At 41.9% G+C, this 16680-nt stretch overlaps 1 protein-coding gene across 1 annotated transcript in view; it reads right to left on the bottom strand.

The window, feature by feature from the left end:
* Window positions 1–16680, bottom strand: part of LOC106541256 (disintegrin and metalloproteinase domain-containing protein 9) — a 41662-nt gene that overhangs the window by 4826 nt on the left and 20156 nt on the right. Inside the window, exons 12-19 of the mRNA XM_087725932.1 lie at window positions 16143–16314; window positions 14351–14440; window positions 11104–11299; window positions 7947–8052; window positions 5628–5802; window positions 3586–3666; window positions 2247–2352; window positions 740–872 (exon numbers count right to left, since the gene is read on the bottom strand). Coding sequence (XP_087582058.1) covers window positions 740–872; window positions 2247–2352; window positions 3586–3666; window positions 5628–5802; window positions 7947–8052; window positions 11104–11299; window positions 14351–14440; window positions 16143–16314 — 1059 coding nt within the window. The remainder of the gene's footprint in view (window positions 1–739; window positions 873–2246; window positions 2353–3585; window positions 3667–5627; window positions 5803–7946; window positions 8053–11103; window positions 11300–14350; window positions 14441–16142; window positions 16315–16680) is intronic.

Below are 16680 nucleotides of genomic sequence, written 5' to 3'. Positions count from 1 at the left end.
TTAAAAAAAAAACAGCAAATATATTTTTCTACTGAAATGATCGTAGTTGGTATTAGAGGAATCATAATTTGTAGAATCAGTAACCAAATCAGGATCTGAGAAAGGGCTAACCATTCTTGGAGAATTATCCAATTTAATTTTTTGTCTATTTATGCTGGCTCTGTGACTAGCACTATGAGAAGTTGCTTCCTAATATTTTCTAAGGCATTTTTCTTTTTAAAAAAATTAAAAGCCAAAGTATTACATTGCAGGGAATGAATTGTCTGAATATTATTATCTGAGTTCGGTTTTAGGAAAATAATATCTCTTCCTTGTCTCCTATCTGGACAAAGGCCAATTTAAAACCTTAAAACAGAACTTGCTTCTTCAGGCTTGCCAATAATACTTGGATAAATATTATGAAAATGATATTATTTTTCTAGATTGCCATCTCTTTTTCAAGCTTTACTCCCAACATTCCTAGAAATCTCTATAAATCTTTCTCCCATTGTCACCTATTGCTAATCATGTAAGGGTATCCTTTCAAAAGGCTTCGACCTTTTTATATTTTATTTAGTATTTATTTTGTAGGTTCCACTGAAGTCAGTGAAGTTTGTTTCTGAATGGCTTGCACCACAACATTTAGTTTGTCTTTGAAGATCACAAAGATTCTAAATCGTGTTTTGTATTTTGAATTTTTGACTTAACCTTGCGTAGATATGTTCCGTTCTCAATATTATCAATTGCAGGAATTTTGTACCTTTGTTGTCTTCTACGTTCTCTGAAGAGACGCCTTTTAATTTCTTTCCTCTTGACAAACGCAATTGCAAGTAGAATTAATATAGGCAACACAAGTAAAAAAAATATAAGAAGACCATCTCGAAGGGATGTATCTAAGAAAGAAAATAAGCATTGTAGGCTTGTTTAAATGTAGAATTTGGACAGGGGGCTACAAGAAGGAAGGTTTGACTTCCCAGCAAGATAAAATATGCATTTCTGGATAATTTTCTTCAATAAATAAATGAACACACTCTACATGGGGCTGCCCTTGAAGAGTGTTCGAAGACTTCAGTTAGTCCAGAATGCAGCCGCGCGAGCGATTGTGGGTGCACCTAGGTACATCCATGTCACACCTATCCTCCGTGAGCTGCACTGGCTACCCATTAGTCTCCGGACCCGCTTCAAGGTGCTGGTTGTTACCTATAAAGCTCTACATGGCATCGGACCTGGGTACCTGAGAGACCGCCTACTGCCGATTATCTCTCAGAGACCGGTTAGATCTCACAGGTTAGGTCTCCTCCGGATTCCATCTGCCAGCCAATGCCGGCTGGCGACTCCCCAGGGGAGACCCTTCTCTGTTGCAGCTCCAGCCCTCTGGAACGAGCTCCCCGTGGAGATCCAGACCCTTACTACCCTCCCAGCCTTCCGCCAAGCCACCAAGTCCTGACTGCTCCAGCAGGCCGGGGGGCTTGTGAAACATCCAGCCCCACGGAAATTGTGAATGTTGCGTCTTTTTTAAAATGTTGTCTTTGTCTATTTATCCCCCTTCCCTTGTCTGTTGTGAGCCGCCCGGAGTCCTCCGGGAGTGGGCGGCATACAAGGCAAACAATAAATTAAAAAAAAAACAAGTATAATATTTGGATCCCTTTGTTTAATTGGAATCTCTTTTTCTAGTTGTAGGACTTGTGCAGAGGACAGCTCATGTTTTAGGTCATGTTTAAGCAGCAATATCCCAAAGGTATTTTTTCAAGAGACAACTGGACTTTCTGCTTTTTCCTTGAATTCAAAGAAAAATCAGAAAAAACAGTTACCTCTTGAAAAAACACCTTTGGGACAACTATGACCTGCATGGCTGAGAATCTCCATACACATTGAGCAGAAATATTGAAAATTCAGAATGGTTTGCAAACATTTAAGCACCACTGTATATATAAAAAAATTCCAAGAAAGGGGAAGCTCATCTTCCAAAAATAAAAGGCTCAAACTTCTAAAATGGGCATATGTCAAGTTACAGCTATAGATTCAGATTTTAAAGATAATTAACTTCAATAGAAACTAGAGTAGCAAAGGCTATCCTGACTTTTGTTCATTTTTAAACTAGGCAATTTTTTGGGGACAGTAATACAATGAGGTGACAGTTATTCACTTTAAGACGAATGTAACTTTCGTCAAATAAGACATAAGGCTACCTTAAAAGGCGCAACATTAGAGTTCAAAAGTGAGCAATATCAGATGGAATGTAAGAAAGAAGGAATGATTCTTGATACCTATATGTGTTGGGCCACTATCTATGCTGCCCCCATAGCCAGACCCATGACAAAAAGGAGGTGCCCATCCAGGATCACAGTGGCAATTGCCTTTGTTGTTACACACCTACAGGAACAAAAAAAGAAACAAAACAATGAAATTACAACTTTTAAAGAGGTTGTAGAAATTGCAATAATATTAGGCTTAGGGAAGTGGTAGTCAACCTGGTCCCTACCGCCCACTAGTGGGCGTTCCAGTTTTCATGGTGGGCGGTACGGGTTTTGTCCGATATTGAAGCCCTTTCCTCTTTAAAATTTAAGTGACTTCCCTACTTTATAAATCACCATTACCGTGGAACCGGTGGGCAGTTAAATTTTTTTTACTACTAACAGAGATACAAAAGTGGGTGGTAGGTATAAAAAGGTTGACTACCCCTGGCTTAGGGTATTCTGTTTTTCCCCCCACACAGGCATGCAAGAATCTATGCACATCTCCTAAAGAATTTTATTGTCGAAGAACTCAAATGCCATTATGAAAGAATTCTATTAACAGCTACTTAGGTTGTGGTATAATGTCTCATAAATGAATGGGTAGAAATGCTACAAAGAACTACCATAATACTGCTGAAACTCCACTCAGCATTTTTAAAGAAAGCAATGATACATATTCAATAGTTGTACTATAGATAATCCTCGACTTACAACACGTTATTTAGTGACCAAAGTTACAACAGCACTGAAAAAAAGTGGCTTGTGACCATTGCCGCATCCCCATAGTCATGTGATCAAAATGTAGACGCTTGGCATCTGGTTCATATTTATGCGCATTGCTGTGTCCCAAGGTCATGTGATCTCCTTTGGTAACCTTTTGGCAAGCAAAGTCAATGAGGAAGCCAGTTTCACTTAACAACGTGCTACTAAGTTAACAACTGAAATGATTCCTTTAACAACTGTGGCAAGAAAGGTAACAAAATGGAGCAAAACTCACTTAATAAATGTCTCACTCAACAACATAAATTTTGGGCTCAATTGTGGTCGTAAGTTGAGGACTATCTCTGCTAAGATACTTAGAGCCGAAGTGGCGCAGTGGTTAAATGCAGCTCTGCAGGCTACTTCAGCTGACTGCAGTTCTGCAGTTCGGCTGTTCAAATCTCACCGGCTCAGGGTTGACTCAGCCTTCCATCCTTCCGAGGTGGGTGAAATGAGGACCCAGACTGTGGGGGCGATATGCTGACTCTGTAAACCGCTTAGAGAGGGCTGAAAGCCCTATGAAGCGGTATATAAGTCTAACTGCTATTGCTATTGCTATTGGTTATTATAATTTTGTGAACATTATCATCATAATAATATTTTAACTTACCGCCCGACCATTACACTTTTTCTGTATGTCACAGTTGTAACCCAGCAAACTTGCATTTACGCACGTATAATCAATACAAGCCTAAAAAAGACGGAAAAATGGTGTTTTTTTTTCAGAATGGTCTTTGAAAGCATGTTTTATCTGCAAATGCACAAAAGGTACCAAGAAGAGACTGTCATCAGGTTCAAGAGTAACTCTAAACAAAATTTAGCCTGATGGTTTTCCCCAAGATGAATAGTGATTTAATACTGAATTCTTAAAGAGCTTCTTAAAGAACATGGACAAAAAAGATGGACAAATCTAAGCCTAAAATTATGATGTTGGAAATGGGAGAAAAGTGAATCTTACATCTCTGTCATCATGCAACAATATAATTTTTCTGGGTTCAGCTTAACACAGGTATAAATCTAGCCACGATGATTTGGAACTTACAGTTTACAGTTTAAAATTAAGCGTGGATCAAGTCCAGTGGTGGGTTTCAAATTTTTTAGAACCTCTTCTGTAGATGTAGCCTGCTTTGTGGGAGTGGCTTGCCGGCCGTGTGACTGGGTGGGAGTGGCTTGCCAACCATGTGACCGGGTGGGAGTGGCCAACTTGTAAAATGTGGTGAAACTCACTTAACAACGCTCTTGCTTAGCAACCAAAATGTTGGCTCAGAAACTCTGGCATTTGAAGCACGCAAGTCTTAAAGCTGTCAAGTTACAAGACCCTTGCACCCCTAACCCTTTAGAAAAATAAAACCCCAGGGGTGTTCAAATTTGACAGCTTTAAGACTTGTGGACTTCAACTCCCAGAATTCCTCCTCTCGCTCTTCATCTTGATGATGTGCGGACGGGCGGAGGGAGGGAGCTGGAACCGGTTCTAAACAGCACTGTAGATTTGTGGAACCTCTTCCATAGAAGAGGTCAGAACTGGCAGGAACCCATCCTTGATCAAGTCCCAAATGATGTAATATAGGTTCTTTTAAGCTTCATCTGTTGAAGCAAAGAGTAATTGGCAATATTCCCAACACAACTCAATGATGCACAATAATGTCAGCATGCAAATACAATTATGTACTTGTGTCAATCTACAAGTAAATTTGTCATGTTTCCATGATTACATCATTATGCACATGTCATTACTTGTGTCTTCTCTCCTGCAAGAGCCGAGGTGGCGCAGTGGTTAAATGCAGCACTGCAGACTACTTCAGCTGATTGCAGTTCTGCAGTTTGGCTGTTCAAATCTCACCGGCTCAGGGTTGACTCAGCCTTCCATCCTTCCGAGGTGGGTAAAATGAGGACCCAGACTGTGGGGGCAATATGCTGACTCTGTAAACCGCTCAGAGAGGGCTGAAAGCCCTATGAAGCGGTATATAAGTCTAACTGCTATTGCTATTGTCTATTAGTGTAACATTACACTATAGAGACAGTTTACAAACAACATTGGATAGTTTTGTACAATATGCAGAACAGGCAACCTACAATGAATAGTATATAAACAGCCCCTCAGCCTCCAGAATCATGGAGGCAGGATTATAAATTCCTGAGGATAATTCTTTGTTGATCTTCTTTGTGAGACATTAGAACATGGGTCACCTTGCAGAGGCCAGATGCTAATATGTCAATAAAAACTGAATGATTGAGTGAGTGAGTGAGTGAGTAAGTGAATGGATTAATGAAATCTCCCCAAATTCTAATAATTGGGCTTATTTACCCATGGTAGTGATTTTAACTTTATCCCCCACTTCTTTGAAAGAGTAACAATGTTGCTGAAGTACTTATTACAACTCCTAGCAGGGAATGAAGAGGTAGTACAACTTCTCAACTGGAAAATCTTGTTGAATTTTGTATAAGGTTTTATATTAAATAATAACATGGTTTCTTGATTTTTGGCCGGCATAAGGAATATACTCAGCCCATCATGATTTACGCTTAGGAGTAACAAATTAACATAACAAATCATAACTTAGTGCCAAGTGCAAACTCAGCCAGTGACTCGCTCAATAAAGCAAGGTGTGATTCACATAGGCTACACATTTGTAAGATGCAGAGAACTCTTACTTTTCCTTCAGCACAAGAAGTGCCTTTATTAACCAGTGCTGGATCGGGAATATCTGATCCTAGATCAAATTCAGTGGTTACACATGGAATTCCATCTTGAGTCTGGAAATACAACTCGGACGGGAGATTCTCTTGCTTGAAAGATGTACAATGAATCTTGCCACATAAACTGTTGCTGCAAATGTAATAATATTAATTATTGTAATAATTAATGTAATAATATTATGATATACATACACATAAGTAAGGAATTGTGAAGCAGTATGATAAATACAAAATGCTATCTTTCATGTTCTAATGTTGAGTACATGCTTATTCAAGATTTTGTTCACTAGACTTAAGGTCTATAAAAATCAATGTTGAGCAAAAAGATGTAAATCCATAAGTAGGAAAAAAATAACAGATTATCAACTTTAATACATTCAGATCTTCTTGGCCAACAATGGAAGGCAAGATAGTCCTCACTTAGCAACCACTTTGAGCAGTGACGGTTCAGTTACGACAATGTTGAAAAAGTAATTTTGTGACCAATGCCTGCACATACAACCTTCACAGCATCTCTCTCTCACACTCACTCTCACTCTGCCATGTTAGTTAGTACATGCTCCATTTTATGATCTTTCTTGCCACAGTTGTTAACTGAATCACTGCAGTTCTTAAATTAGTAAGTACTAAGAGCCGAGGTGGGGCAGTGGTTAGGGTGCAGTACTGCAGGCCACTTCAGCTGACTGTTATCTGCAGTTCAGCGGTTCTAATCTCACCGGCTCAAGGTTGACTCAGCCTTCCATCCTTCCGAGGTGGGTGAAATGAGGACCCAGACTGTGGGGGCGATATGCTGACTCTGTAAACCGCTTAGAGAGGGCTGAAAGCCCTATGAAGCAGTATATAAGTCTAACTGCTATTGCTATTGCTATTGCTATTGCTATTAGTAACACAGCTATTAAGTGAATCTGGTTTTCCAATTAACTTTGCTTGTCTGAAGATTGCAAAAGATGATCACATGACCCCTGAATACTACAACAGTCATCAATGTGAGTCAATTCCCAAGCGTCTGAATTTTGATCATGTGACCATCGGGCTGCAGCAAAGGCTGTATGTGAAAAACAGTTGTAAGTCACTTTTTTCAGTGCTGTCGTAACTTTGAACAGTCACTAAATGAACTGTTGTAAATTGAGGACTATCTCTAATAGGAAATTTTGTCTTAGTGATGTAGGCTGTTGGTATGTTTCTTTAGGAGTAGAAGGAAAAGGAATTAATTTAGTAATTTTAGTAATTTAATAAACTTATATGCCGCCCAATCCCGTAGGACTCCGGGCGGCTTACAGGAACAAGATAAAAGTTAAAAATAAAAAAGAGAAACAAATTTAAAAACAACACACCATACATTCCGTCTAGGTGGGGCTGGACCTCGTTCGTGAAGTCAACAGCCCCAGGCCTGCCGGAATAGCCAGGTTTTAGTGGCTTTTCGGAAGGCCGAGAGAGTGGGAAGGGTCCGAATCTCTATGGGTAGATCGTTCCATAGGGCCGGAGCAGCTACAGAGAAGGCCCTCCCCCGAGGGGCCGCCAGCCGGCATTGTCCAGTCGACAGCACCCGGAGAAGGCCCAACCTGTGAGATCTTATCGGCCATTGGGAGGTATGTGGCAGGAGGCGGTCTCTCAGATATCCAGGTCCTAAGCCATGTAGGGCTTTAAAAGTGATGACTAGCACCTTGAAGCGCGTTCGGAGACCAATAGGAAGCCAGTGCAGCTCGCGGAGGATGGGTGTAACATGGGTGTATCTAGGTACACCCGATATCGCTCGCGCGGCTGCATTCTGGACCAACTGTAGTCTCCGAACACTTTGCAGGGGCAGCCCCATGTACAGCGCATTACAGTAATCGAGCCTTGAGGTGACGAGGGCATGAGTCACCAAGGAAGAAAGAGTGCAGAGGTGTGATTCTGAATCATGTTGCCTATTATCCAAATAAGAGCATTCAGTTCAATGGGACTTAATCCCTGACCGAGTGTGAATGGAGTCGTTTGAATTAGAGCCGAGGTGGCGCAGTGGTTAAATGCAGCACTGCAGGCTATTTCAGCTGACTGCAGTTATGCAGTTTGGCTGTTCAAATCTCACCGGCTCAGGGTTGACTCAGCCTTCCATCCTTCCGAGGTGGGTGAAATGAGGACCCAGACTGTGGGGGTGATATGCTGACTCTGTAAACCGCTTAGAGAGGGCTGAAAGCCCTATGAAGCGGTATATAAGTCTAACTGCTATTGCTATTGCTATTGTTTAGTCTGAATGTGTCTTCAGAATATAAAACATTTTTTCTGATTACTTACGCTTGGGAACATTTTACAAAATATGACCCTTTCATTCCGCAATTGCCAAATCTGTCTCCTTTGCTATTGGCTCTTTCAAAGCAAACATTTGGTCCTTTCTTTGCTCCTACAAAATAAATGAAACTTCATTAATTCTATGTTGAGGATAATTCGCTACATCCTCTTGGCATCCCCATAGCACATAAAATCCCCATAAAATCACTTAAGGAAGCCCAAAGAAAGGGAATCTTCCAACAACATGCAATATAAACACACATTATTTAAGATAGACAGGTAGAAAATCAGCAGAATGCACCCAGGAACATAAATTGGCAGGCAGAAGGCATGACAAAAAATATTTAATTTCTCAACACAGAAAAACTCAATCACAGTTTCAATCGGAAAACGGCATCGTTTTTCATCAAGCCAAATTCAAAAATTCCTGGAACTTTAACTTTTAATAGATTTATATGCCGCCCAATCCCGTAGGACTCCGGGCAGCTTACAGAAAAAGTTAATATAAGAAGTTAAAATAAAGAACAATTTAAAAAGAAACAATTTAAAAACAATGCACCATACACTCAATCTGGGTGGGGCTGGACCTCATTCCTGAAGTCAACAGCCCCAGGCCTGCCGGAATAGCCAGGTTTTAGTGGCTTTTCGGAAGGCGGAGAGAATGGGGAGGGTCCGGATCTCTACGGGTAGGTCGTTCCACAGGGAAGGTGGAAGCTTGGCATTCTGAGAAACCATCCATCAGCACATATAGAAACAACCTCATCAATGAACCTCAGCTATTTCTCGACTTAGGACCACAAAGGAAGCCCAATTTTTTTGTCGCTAAGGGAGACAGTTGCGAATTTTGCCCTATTTTATGACTTTTCCTGCCACCGTTGTTAAATGAATCTGGCTCCCCCATTGACTTTACTTGTCGGAAAGTCCACAAAATGGCATCCCATGACCCCGGGAAACTGCAACTATCATAAATATATGAACAAGTTGCCAATCACCCAAATTTTGATCATGTGACTGTGGGGGTATTGCAATGGTCATAAGTGTGAAAAACAGTCTTAAGTCACTTTTTTTCAGGTCAGTTGTAACTTTGAATGGTCATTTAATGAATGGTTGTAAGTTGAGGACTACCTTTCTCTGTTGCTGCCCCGGCCCTATGGAATGATTTCCCCGTAGAGATCCGGACCCTTACTACTCTTCCGGCCTTCCGTAAAGCTACTAAGACCTGGTTGTTCCGGCAGGCCTGGGGCTGTTGATTAGTATCCAGCCCCACTCTAAGTAGTATGTATGTTGTGTAATTTTAAAAATTGTGTTTTTATTTTAGTTTTTATATGTCTCCTTGTTTTGTCTGAAAGCTGCCCAGAGTCCCTAGGGCAGTGATGGGCAACCTTTTTGGCGTGGTGTGTCAAAAATCGGCAAAAAATCGAGCATAACTCGCGTTGTGTGTCACTTCGACAAAAACATAATTTTGCGCAATTTATAGTTGCTGCTAATGGTGCTCACAGTTCCCGTTGGCACTCCGCTGTTCCCTGCTGTGGTGCGGTCGTAACCGATACTCCCAGGAGTAGACTCTCTGTGCTGGCCTGACTGGAGAGAGGCGCGCACTGTTCCCGCGCTCCTCTCCTGCGGGTCCTCCCTCGCCGCGCTGATGACGTGTGTGCGCACGGCACGCACGCCTTACCAGCAGCCCCTGCGCTCAGAAAGGGGCGGCGGCGATACAGTAAGTGAGTGTGGGCGGGGGAGATCACACGTCCCCCCCCCGTTCCTCCAGCACAGATTCTTTCATCCTCGGCAGCCGTGCAGGAGCCGAGGATAAATCGCATGAAATCCTGTGCGTGTCACCCCAAATGGCTACGCGTGTCAGCACTGACACGCGTGTCATAGGTTCGCCATCACTTCCCTAGGGGGTGGGTGGCATACAAATGTCAATAAACCTAAACCTACTTGTATTTAAATGACTTAACTAAAAGTTAAGGAAGGAAGGAAACATCCTGTTTAGCAACCAACACCCAAACAAACAGGAAACAATTCCAGATAAACAATGGGGGAGGAACAATATCCTAACTAAGAAACTATGAAGAAAATAACCACCCCTCAAACAAGACTGACAGGGCACGCTACTACATATAAACAACTAGCAAAGCTCATTCTCCCCCATATTGATTATATTACCTTGTCTGGTGACAAAACATCTAGAGCAGGGGTGTCAAACTCGATTTCATTGAGGGGCGCATCAGGGTTGTGTTTGACCTTGGGGGGGGCCAGGGTGGGTGTGGCCAGCTCGTTGTCACTCGTGCTGGGGGTACCCGCAGCGGCCCAAGCACTCTGCCAGTGAAAACAGGCTCCCGAGATCCATTTTGGCTGCAATAGCCTCCTGCAACCTTCTGCCAGTGAAAACGAAGCTCAGAAAGGCTGTGCACAGCCTTCCCAAGCTCCATTTTCACCGGAAGAGGCACCCGCATGCGGGCCAGTCCTTCACTGTTTCTAGGGTGGCCCCAAGGGGCAGATCTAAGTACCCCATGGGCTGAATCCAGCCCCTGGGCCTTGAGTTTGACAGGAAAGCAGCCAAGCTTGTAGAACACCAAGAACCCAAACTGATCAACCCCAAGTGTTGTGACTCAGCAGAAGTTTGCTGTGAGTTGAGTCGGGGTGAAGGAATAACAATGCAGCTGGGGCTCATTAGTGTGGTCTTCTGGAGATAAAAGGACTGATGGTGCCACGCCCTGGTTGCAGAAGTCAACGTTCATCGTTCATTGGTTTGTTTGTGAGAGGCACTTGGATAAGTGGTTTGCTTTCTGTAATCCTGATTCAAAGAGACACTTGGAGAAGTGATTTGCTTTCTTTCTGAACACCTGGTTCTGCCGTAAGAGATCTTTGTTTTGCATTCTGTTATCTTCTTGCCAGAGACTTTATTTATGTTTATTTTTGGGCTCGCAGCCAGCCTGAGCCAAGGCTGATAAAGTTATTTCCTTTTAAGCCTGCCTGCCTGTCGTCTTTGAACGAGCGAAGGAGGGGGGACAGAACACCAAGTTACATATATTCTTTACTATTGGAATAAAAAAACATTTCAAAATAACAATCATTTACATTCCAATATATGGACATTTTCTATATAACACCTGCCAGTTTAATTATCGGTTCTATCGATCACAAATGATTCAAACCATACCTTTTCCAAAGAGGGATTCACACTGAGAATCGTAACTCTCACAAATTCCACTGTAACAGTAATCTTTCATATTATTACAAGGGTAGCCATCCATGACATACACATCTTCCGGACAGTCATAATAGGCCCCATTGCAATATTCAGGGAGATCACAGGTATTTGATTTTGGCCGACACTCCACTCCTGCTACCTTGAACTTGAAAACAGAGTTTTATTGATTTTATTGGTTTCTAATTGCAACACGTTGACAACATTCGTATGCCTTTAATGACAGGAGAGAAGGAGAAAGAGATTTGTGAAAAAGAAAGAGGTTGGGATAGTTCCTGGGCCAAACTACTAGAACAGTGTGCCAATGATCATACTACTAATTGTACAGAAAAACGGTTCACCCACAAATGCGCGCACGACAAATGCGCACCAACAAAACCGCGCCAAGAAAACCACGACGTCGAAATCGCGCCCATAACAGCGCGCCGACAAAAGCGTGCCATCAACAAACAATGCAAAAACAACGTAATAACCCTAACCCTGAACCTAACCCTAACCCTTACCTTAACCCTAATCATGCTTTTGTGGGCGCGGTTTTGTCGGCGCGCTGTTGTGGGCACAATTTCGACGTCGCGGTTTTGTCGGTGTGCTTTTGTCGGGAGCGCATTTGTCGGGTCACGCAGAAAAACCAAACCAAAACTACAAGATATATTTCTCTTTCAGGCGTACGCTATCATATTACATACAACAACCAACATTTATTGCCTGTATGAGCAGAGCCAGATGTCTACACTGAAATGTAAATGTACCAGTCCATGAGTGAGCAGAACTAGACTATCATCATTGCTGATTTGTATGGTACCTCAGTACCAAGGTCAGCTGGTACAATTGTCGTTACTTGAATACGGGACAGCAACTGGTGAGCCTCCCTATATGATTATAGATGAACAATTGGCATAATTTATTGTTATGAAGAAGGATCGATGTCTCCTTGAGGTTTTGGGAGGAAGGAGGGATATAAATAAATAAGTGAATTAATTAATTAATTCAGACCACAAAATTACAACTAGAGTAGGGAACCTGGGAGATAAAGTCCAAGAAGCAAGTAGGATAGCTACAGCTAGATATAGAGATAGAGACATAAAGATATATTTTCATATATCTAGCTGTAGGATTTTTCAGTCATTCCTTTTCTCCATTCTCTCCATCCCTTCTTCTTTCTCCTTCTGAGGATGTAAATAATGTATTGGAAAACTAGAAAGTATGGTATGTATGTTATACATTCAAACTGAACTTTTCATTAGAATAAGCCTGAAGCAGTGGGGCAATTTTTTATTTATTTACCATATTTTTCAGAGTATAAGATGCACCAGAGTATAAGACGCACTAAGGTTTTGATAGAGGGAGAGAGAAGGAGAGAGAAAGACAGTAGGTAGATAGGGAGCGAGAGAGTAGGTAGGTAGGTAGGTAGGTAGGTAGGTAGGTAGATAAGAGGGATAGATAGATAGAGAGAGAAATACAGTAGGTAGGGAGAGAGAGAGTAGGTAGGTAGGTAGATGTTTCCAGGTGTATTTATCCATGTGCTGGAGAAGGAAATCGCTGACAACCTGCAGCACCTAAGACTTGTTTCTGCTGGCACAGCACTTGATCAATCTAATTCTCATCAATCAGTTAAAGAGCTTTCCGAAAGGAAAAAAAAGTAAATTTTTGCACTCTGCAAACCTCCCCAAAATGTCCCGTTTTTCACAAAAACGGGCCCTTTTTTTCAAATAAAAGGCATGAATAGCCTTAGGGGGGGGGGGCTTGCAGAGTGTTCCTGGGGGGGCGGGGGTGGGGGCAAAAACAAGCAATAAATGGCCCATTTGTCCTGAAAACACGCCCGTTTTTTGACAAAAAAATTGCATGTGTAGCCTTATGGAGGCTTATAGAGTGCTGCTGGGGGCTGGGGGGGGGGAAATGGCACATTGTTTCTCATTTCTGCCCTTCCCAGCCCCCAGCAGCTCTCTGAAAGCCTCCATAAGGGTATGCACGGCCATTTTTGTGAAGAGGGCGGGGCTTCAGGAGGCAAAAAAAGGCTGTATTCGATGTATAAGACGCACCCAGATTTTCAGCCTCTTTTTTGAGGAAAAAAGGTGCGTCTTATACTCCAAAAAATACGGTAATTTCTTTTGAAAGCCCAACTCAATCAAGTGACTCTGAGCAGCAACTAATCCTTGTTATGAGACATACACACATACACAGTTCTAAGAAAATGCATTTGTCATCTCTGGGATTGTTTATTTTTTGCATTCTTTTGCCATCAAATATTTTCAGAGTTTCAGATAAATCTTAGTGATATATACAGTATAAGGAATTTGAACGAACAAAAACTAAAGTTTGGTGTTTGTTTCATTTGCTGCATTTAAAAGGTCAACTCATATGTAATATGCCACACAATAGAAGACTCATACTTTTTACATGCATCAAAGCAATAAGGCTTTGATAATATAATCACAGATGCCATCCTGATTTTTTCTAATCTCCCTCTAATGTCCCTGCGTGTAACAGTAATAAGATGTTATTGTAGACATAAACACATGCATACCATCTTCATGAATGATCATTCAAAACAAACATACCTTAAGAAAAATATATTAACTTTGCAATCCTATGTATATTTAAATATTGGGGTACACCTGCTGCGTGACCCGTCAAAACCGCGCTCGACTAAGCCATGCTTGATTAAACCGCGTTGCTGACGTCATCAACAGGGCGACAACAGCGAGCGCGGAGAAAGAAGGGCGCTTTAAATAGCGCTTTGAAAGCAAGCCGATTCAACTTAAGGTAAGGGTTAGGTTTAGGTTTAGGGTTAGCTTTAGGGTTAGGTTAAGGGTTAGGTTAAGGGTTAGGGTTAGGTTTAGGGTTAGGTTAAGGGTTAGGGTTAGGTTTAGGTTTAGGGTTAGGTTAAGGGTTAGGATTAGGTTTAGGGTTAGGTTTAGGGTTAGGTTAAGGGTTAGGTTTAGGGTTAGGTTAAGGGTTAGGTTTAGGGGGGTTAGGTTTAGGTTTATGGGTTAATTTTAGGTTTAGGGTTTACAGCGTGCTTCTGTCTCCACGCTGTTGTCCCCCTGTTGATGACGTCAGCTACGCGGTTTAGCCGGACGCGGTTTAGTCGAGCGCGGTTTTGTGGTGGAACCCACCTGCTGAACATAATGGGGATTAATATAAAACATGCAAGCACGGGATTGTACTTCACATCTAAACATAGGACAATCTATTTTACCTGACACTTTTCACAGCACAATCCTTCAGCGCATGTTGATCCACGTGTTAGCTTGCAGCTGGCAGCATCACAACAGGGATTGGTACATTCCTGTTAAGAAAATGACTTTGGTTGTATAGTCCATGATCAATTGTTGAAGAAAACTTCCACTGAACTCAGCAAGATCAATATTCTCATCACTAGGATGTGACTAAAAGAGTTTTAAGAAACATTCCTACAGAACTTTTTAATTGAAGCCTTTTTTTTAAAAAAAGCACCCATTTATAATCATATAGTGAAATCAAGGTTTTATAAAAACCTAAAAAAAAGTGTAGTGTTCAGGAACCTTCTTTTTCTAATGTGATTACTGCAACATTTTACTAAGGAAAGATTTGATAGAGAAAACTTTATGGACACGTGGCACAAATCAGTGGCATTCTACATATGAGTGAGGCTAAGCAAGACAGAAACTTTTTTGTCAATCTACAGTACTCTTATTTTCATAAACTGCATTATTGTTCTATTAGGCCAGTATCAAAGCACTGAACAAAATACAGCAATGAGCATTAAATTACTTCACTTTCGATGCCAAAAAAGCTGTGATGGGGCACAAATGCAACATCTATCTACACCTCCTTAAAGCAATGGTATCTTTTCTTGGTTTCTAAAAATGATGGATGTGGGTCCAGAGAAATACCAATAGCAGTTAGACTTATATACTGCTTCATAGGGCTTTCAGCCCTCTCTAAGTGGTTTACAGAGTCAGCATATCGCCCCCACAGTCTGGGCCCTCATTTCACCCACCTTGGAAGGATGGAAGGCTGAGTCGACCTTGAGCCGGTGAGATTTGAACTGCTGAACTGCAGATCACAGTCAGCTAAAGTGACCTGCAGTACAGCACCCTAACCACTGCACCACCTCGGCTCCTATTTACATTTTCCTTTGGTCCAAAGGGCCCCGAATTTCGTGCTTCTCCCCATCCCTTTGCCTGTTCTGAAAATGGACCTCCAATGTAGCTTCTCCAAAATTTGCTGAGATGCCCCTCTGTGGCTCTTGTCTCAAATAACACCTGCGTCCTTTCAACGGCACTTTGTGGAGTATTTATTATCATACGGACCATATTGAGTCCAAACGGTCTAGATGAGGTCTCTAGGGATCTTATGAAGCAAGAGATTCATCCTTGGCAGCAAGGGCAAAAAGTTACTTTTTGCACGTTCTCTATATAATTTGATGCTGGCATGGAGTACAGGTGCTCACCTGTGAAAGCCAGAATTACCTTCAAAACCACCCTTAGGGGGAAAAGTTTAGCGGCATTTTCTTTTTTAGAGGAAAGTTAGAGACTACAGTAGGATTGCTTAACCGAAGTAACCTAAGTTTGGGCTCTTACTCTGAACTAAATAGCAATAGCAATAGCAGTTAGACTTATATACTGCTTCATAGGGCTTTCAGCCCTCTCTAAGCGGTTTACAGAGTCAGCATATCGCCCCCACAGTCTGGGTCCTCATTTCACCCACCTCGGAAGGATGGAAGGCTGAGTCAACCTTGAGCCGGTGAGATTTGAACCGCTGAACTGCAGATAGCAGTCAGCTGAAGTGGCCTGCAGTACTGCACCCTAACCACTGCACCACCTCGGCTCTTAGAAAGACATAGCTGTGCTAAGGTGTTACAGAAAAATCCTTGTAGGGTTATCCCTAACCCTCATCTACCATTTTAGAACAGAATCTTGAACGTTGCATAGCCCTAGTATTGGTGTGTGTGTGTATCTATAATTTTAGCATATCAATATTTTAAAATATAAATACAAATTACCTACTTTTGGAGTGCCACAATCACATTCTTCATTCCTATCCACAATGTTATTGCCACACATGGGTTCTGTGAAGATATCGCTCGGCTTGGGAGAATTTCTCAGACAGCTTCCTCCGCCCTTCAAGATAAGTTGCTCAAAATCGCTAGCGCTGCAGCTGCTGAAGTTCCTGGACCCGCTAGAAAGAACAATTTTTCCAGGGATATGGAGTAATATATTTCCCATTTTGTGCCTAATTTTAATGAGGCTACATTTCTACAATTACACTATACTTCATCATAACACTAAAGCAGTGTTTCTCAACCTTGGCAACTTGAAGATGTCTGGACTTCAACTCCCAGCATTCGCTGGCTGGGGAATTCTGGGAGTTGAAGTCCAGACCTCTTCAAGTTGACAAGGTTGAGAAACACTGCACTAAAGCAATGTGTGTTGTCGTCCCCCCCCCCAAAAAAAATAAGTCCATTTCTGACTCTGAGAGATACATGATATTGTGAGCCAGAAATGGCCAATTGTTGAAATGGGGAAATATACAAAAACTGCATTG

The sequence above is a fragment of the Thamnophis sirtalis genome, unplaced genomic scaffold (assembly GCF_051295495.1).
Source record: "Thamnophis sirtalis isolate CommonGarterSnake01/CBP01778 unplaced genomic scaffold, rThaSir2_p1.2 scaffold_11, whole genome shotgun sequence".
NCBI lineage: Eukaryota > Metazoa > Chordata > Lepidosauria > Squamata > Natricidae > Thamnophis > Thamnophis sirtalis.
Note: the sequence above shows the minus strand (reverse complement) of the source record. Positions and strands in the feature narration are given on the sequence as shown.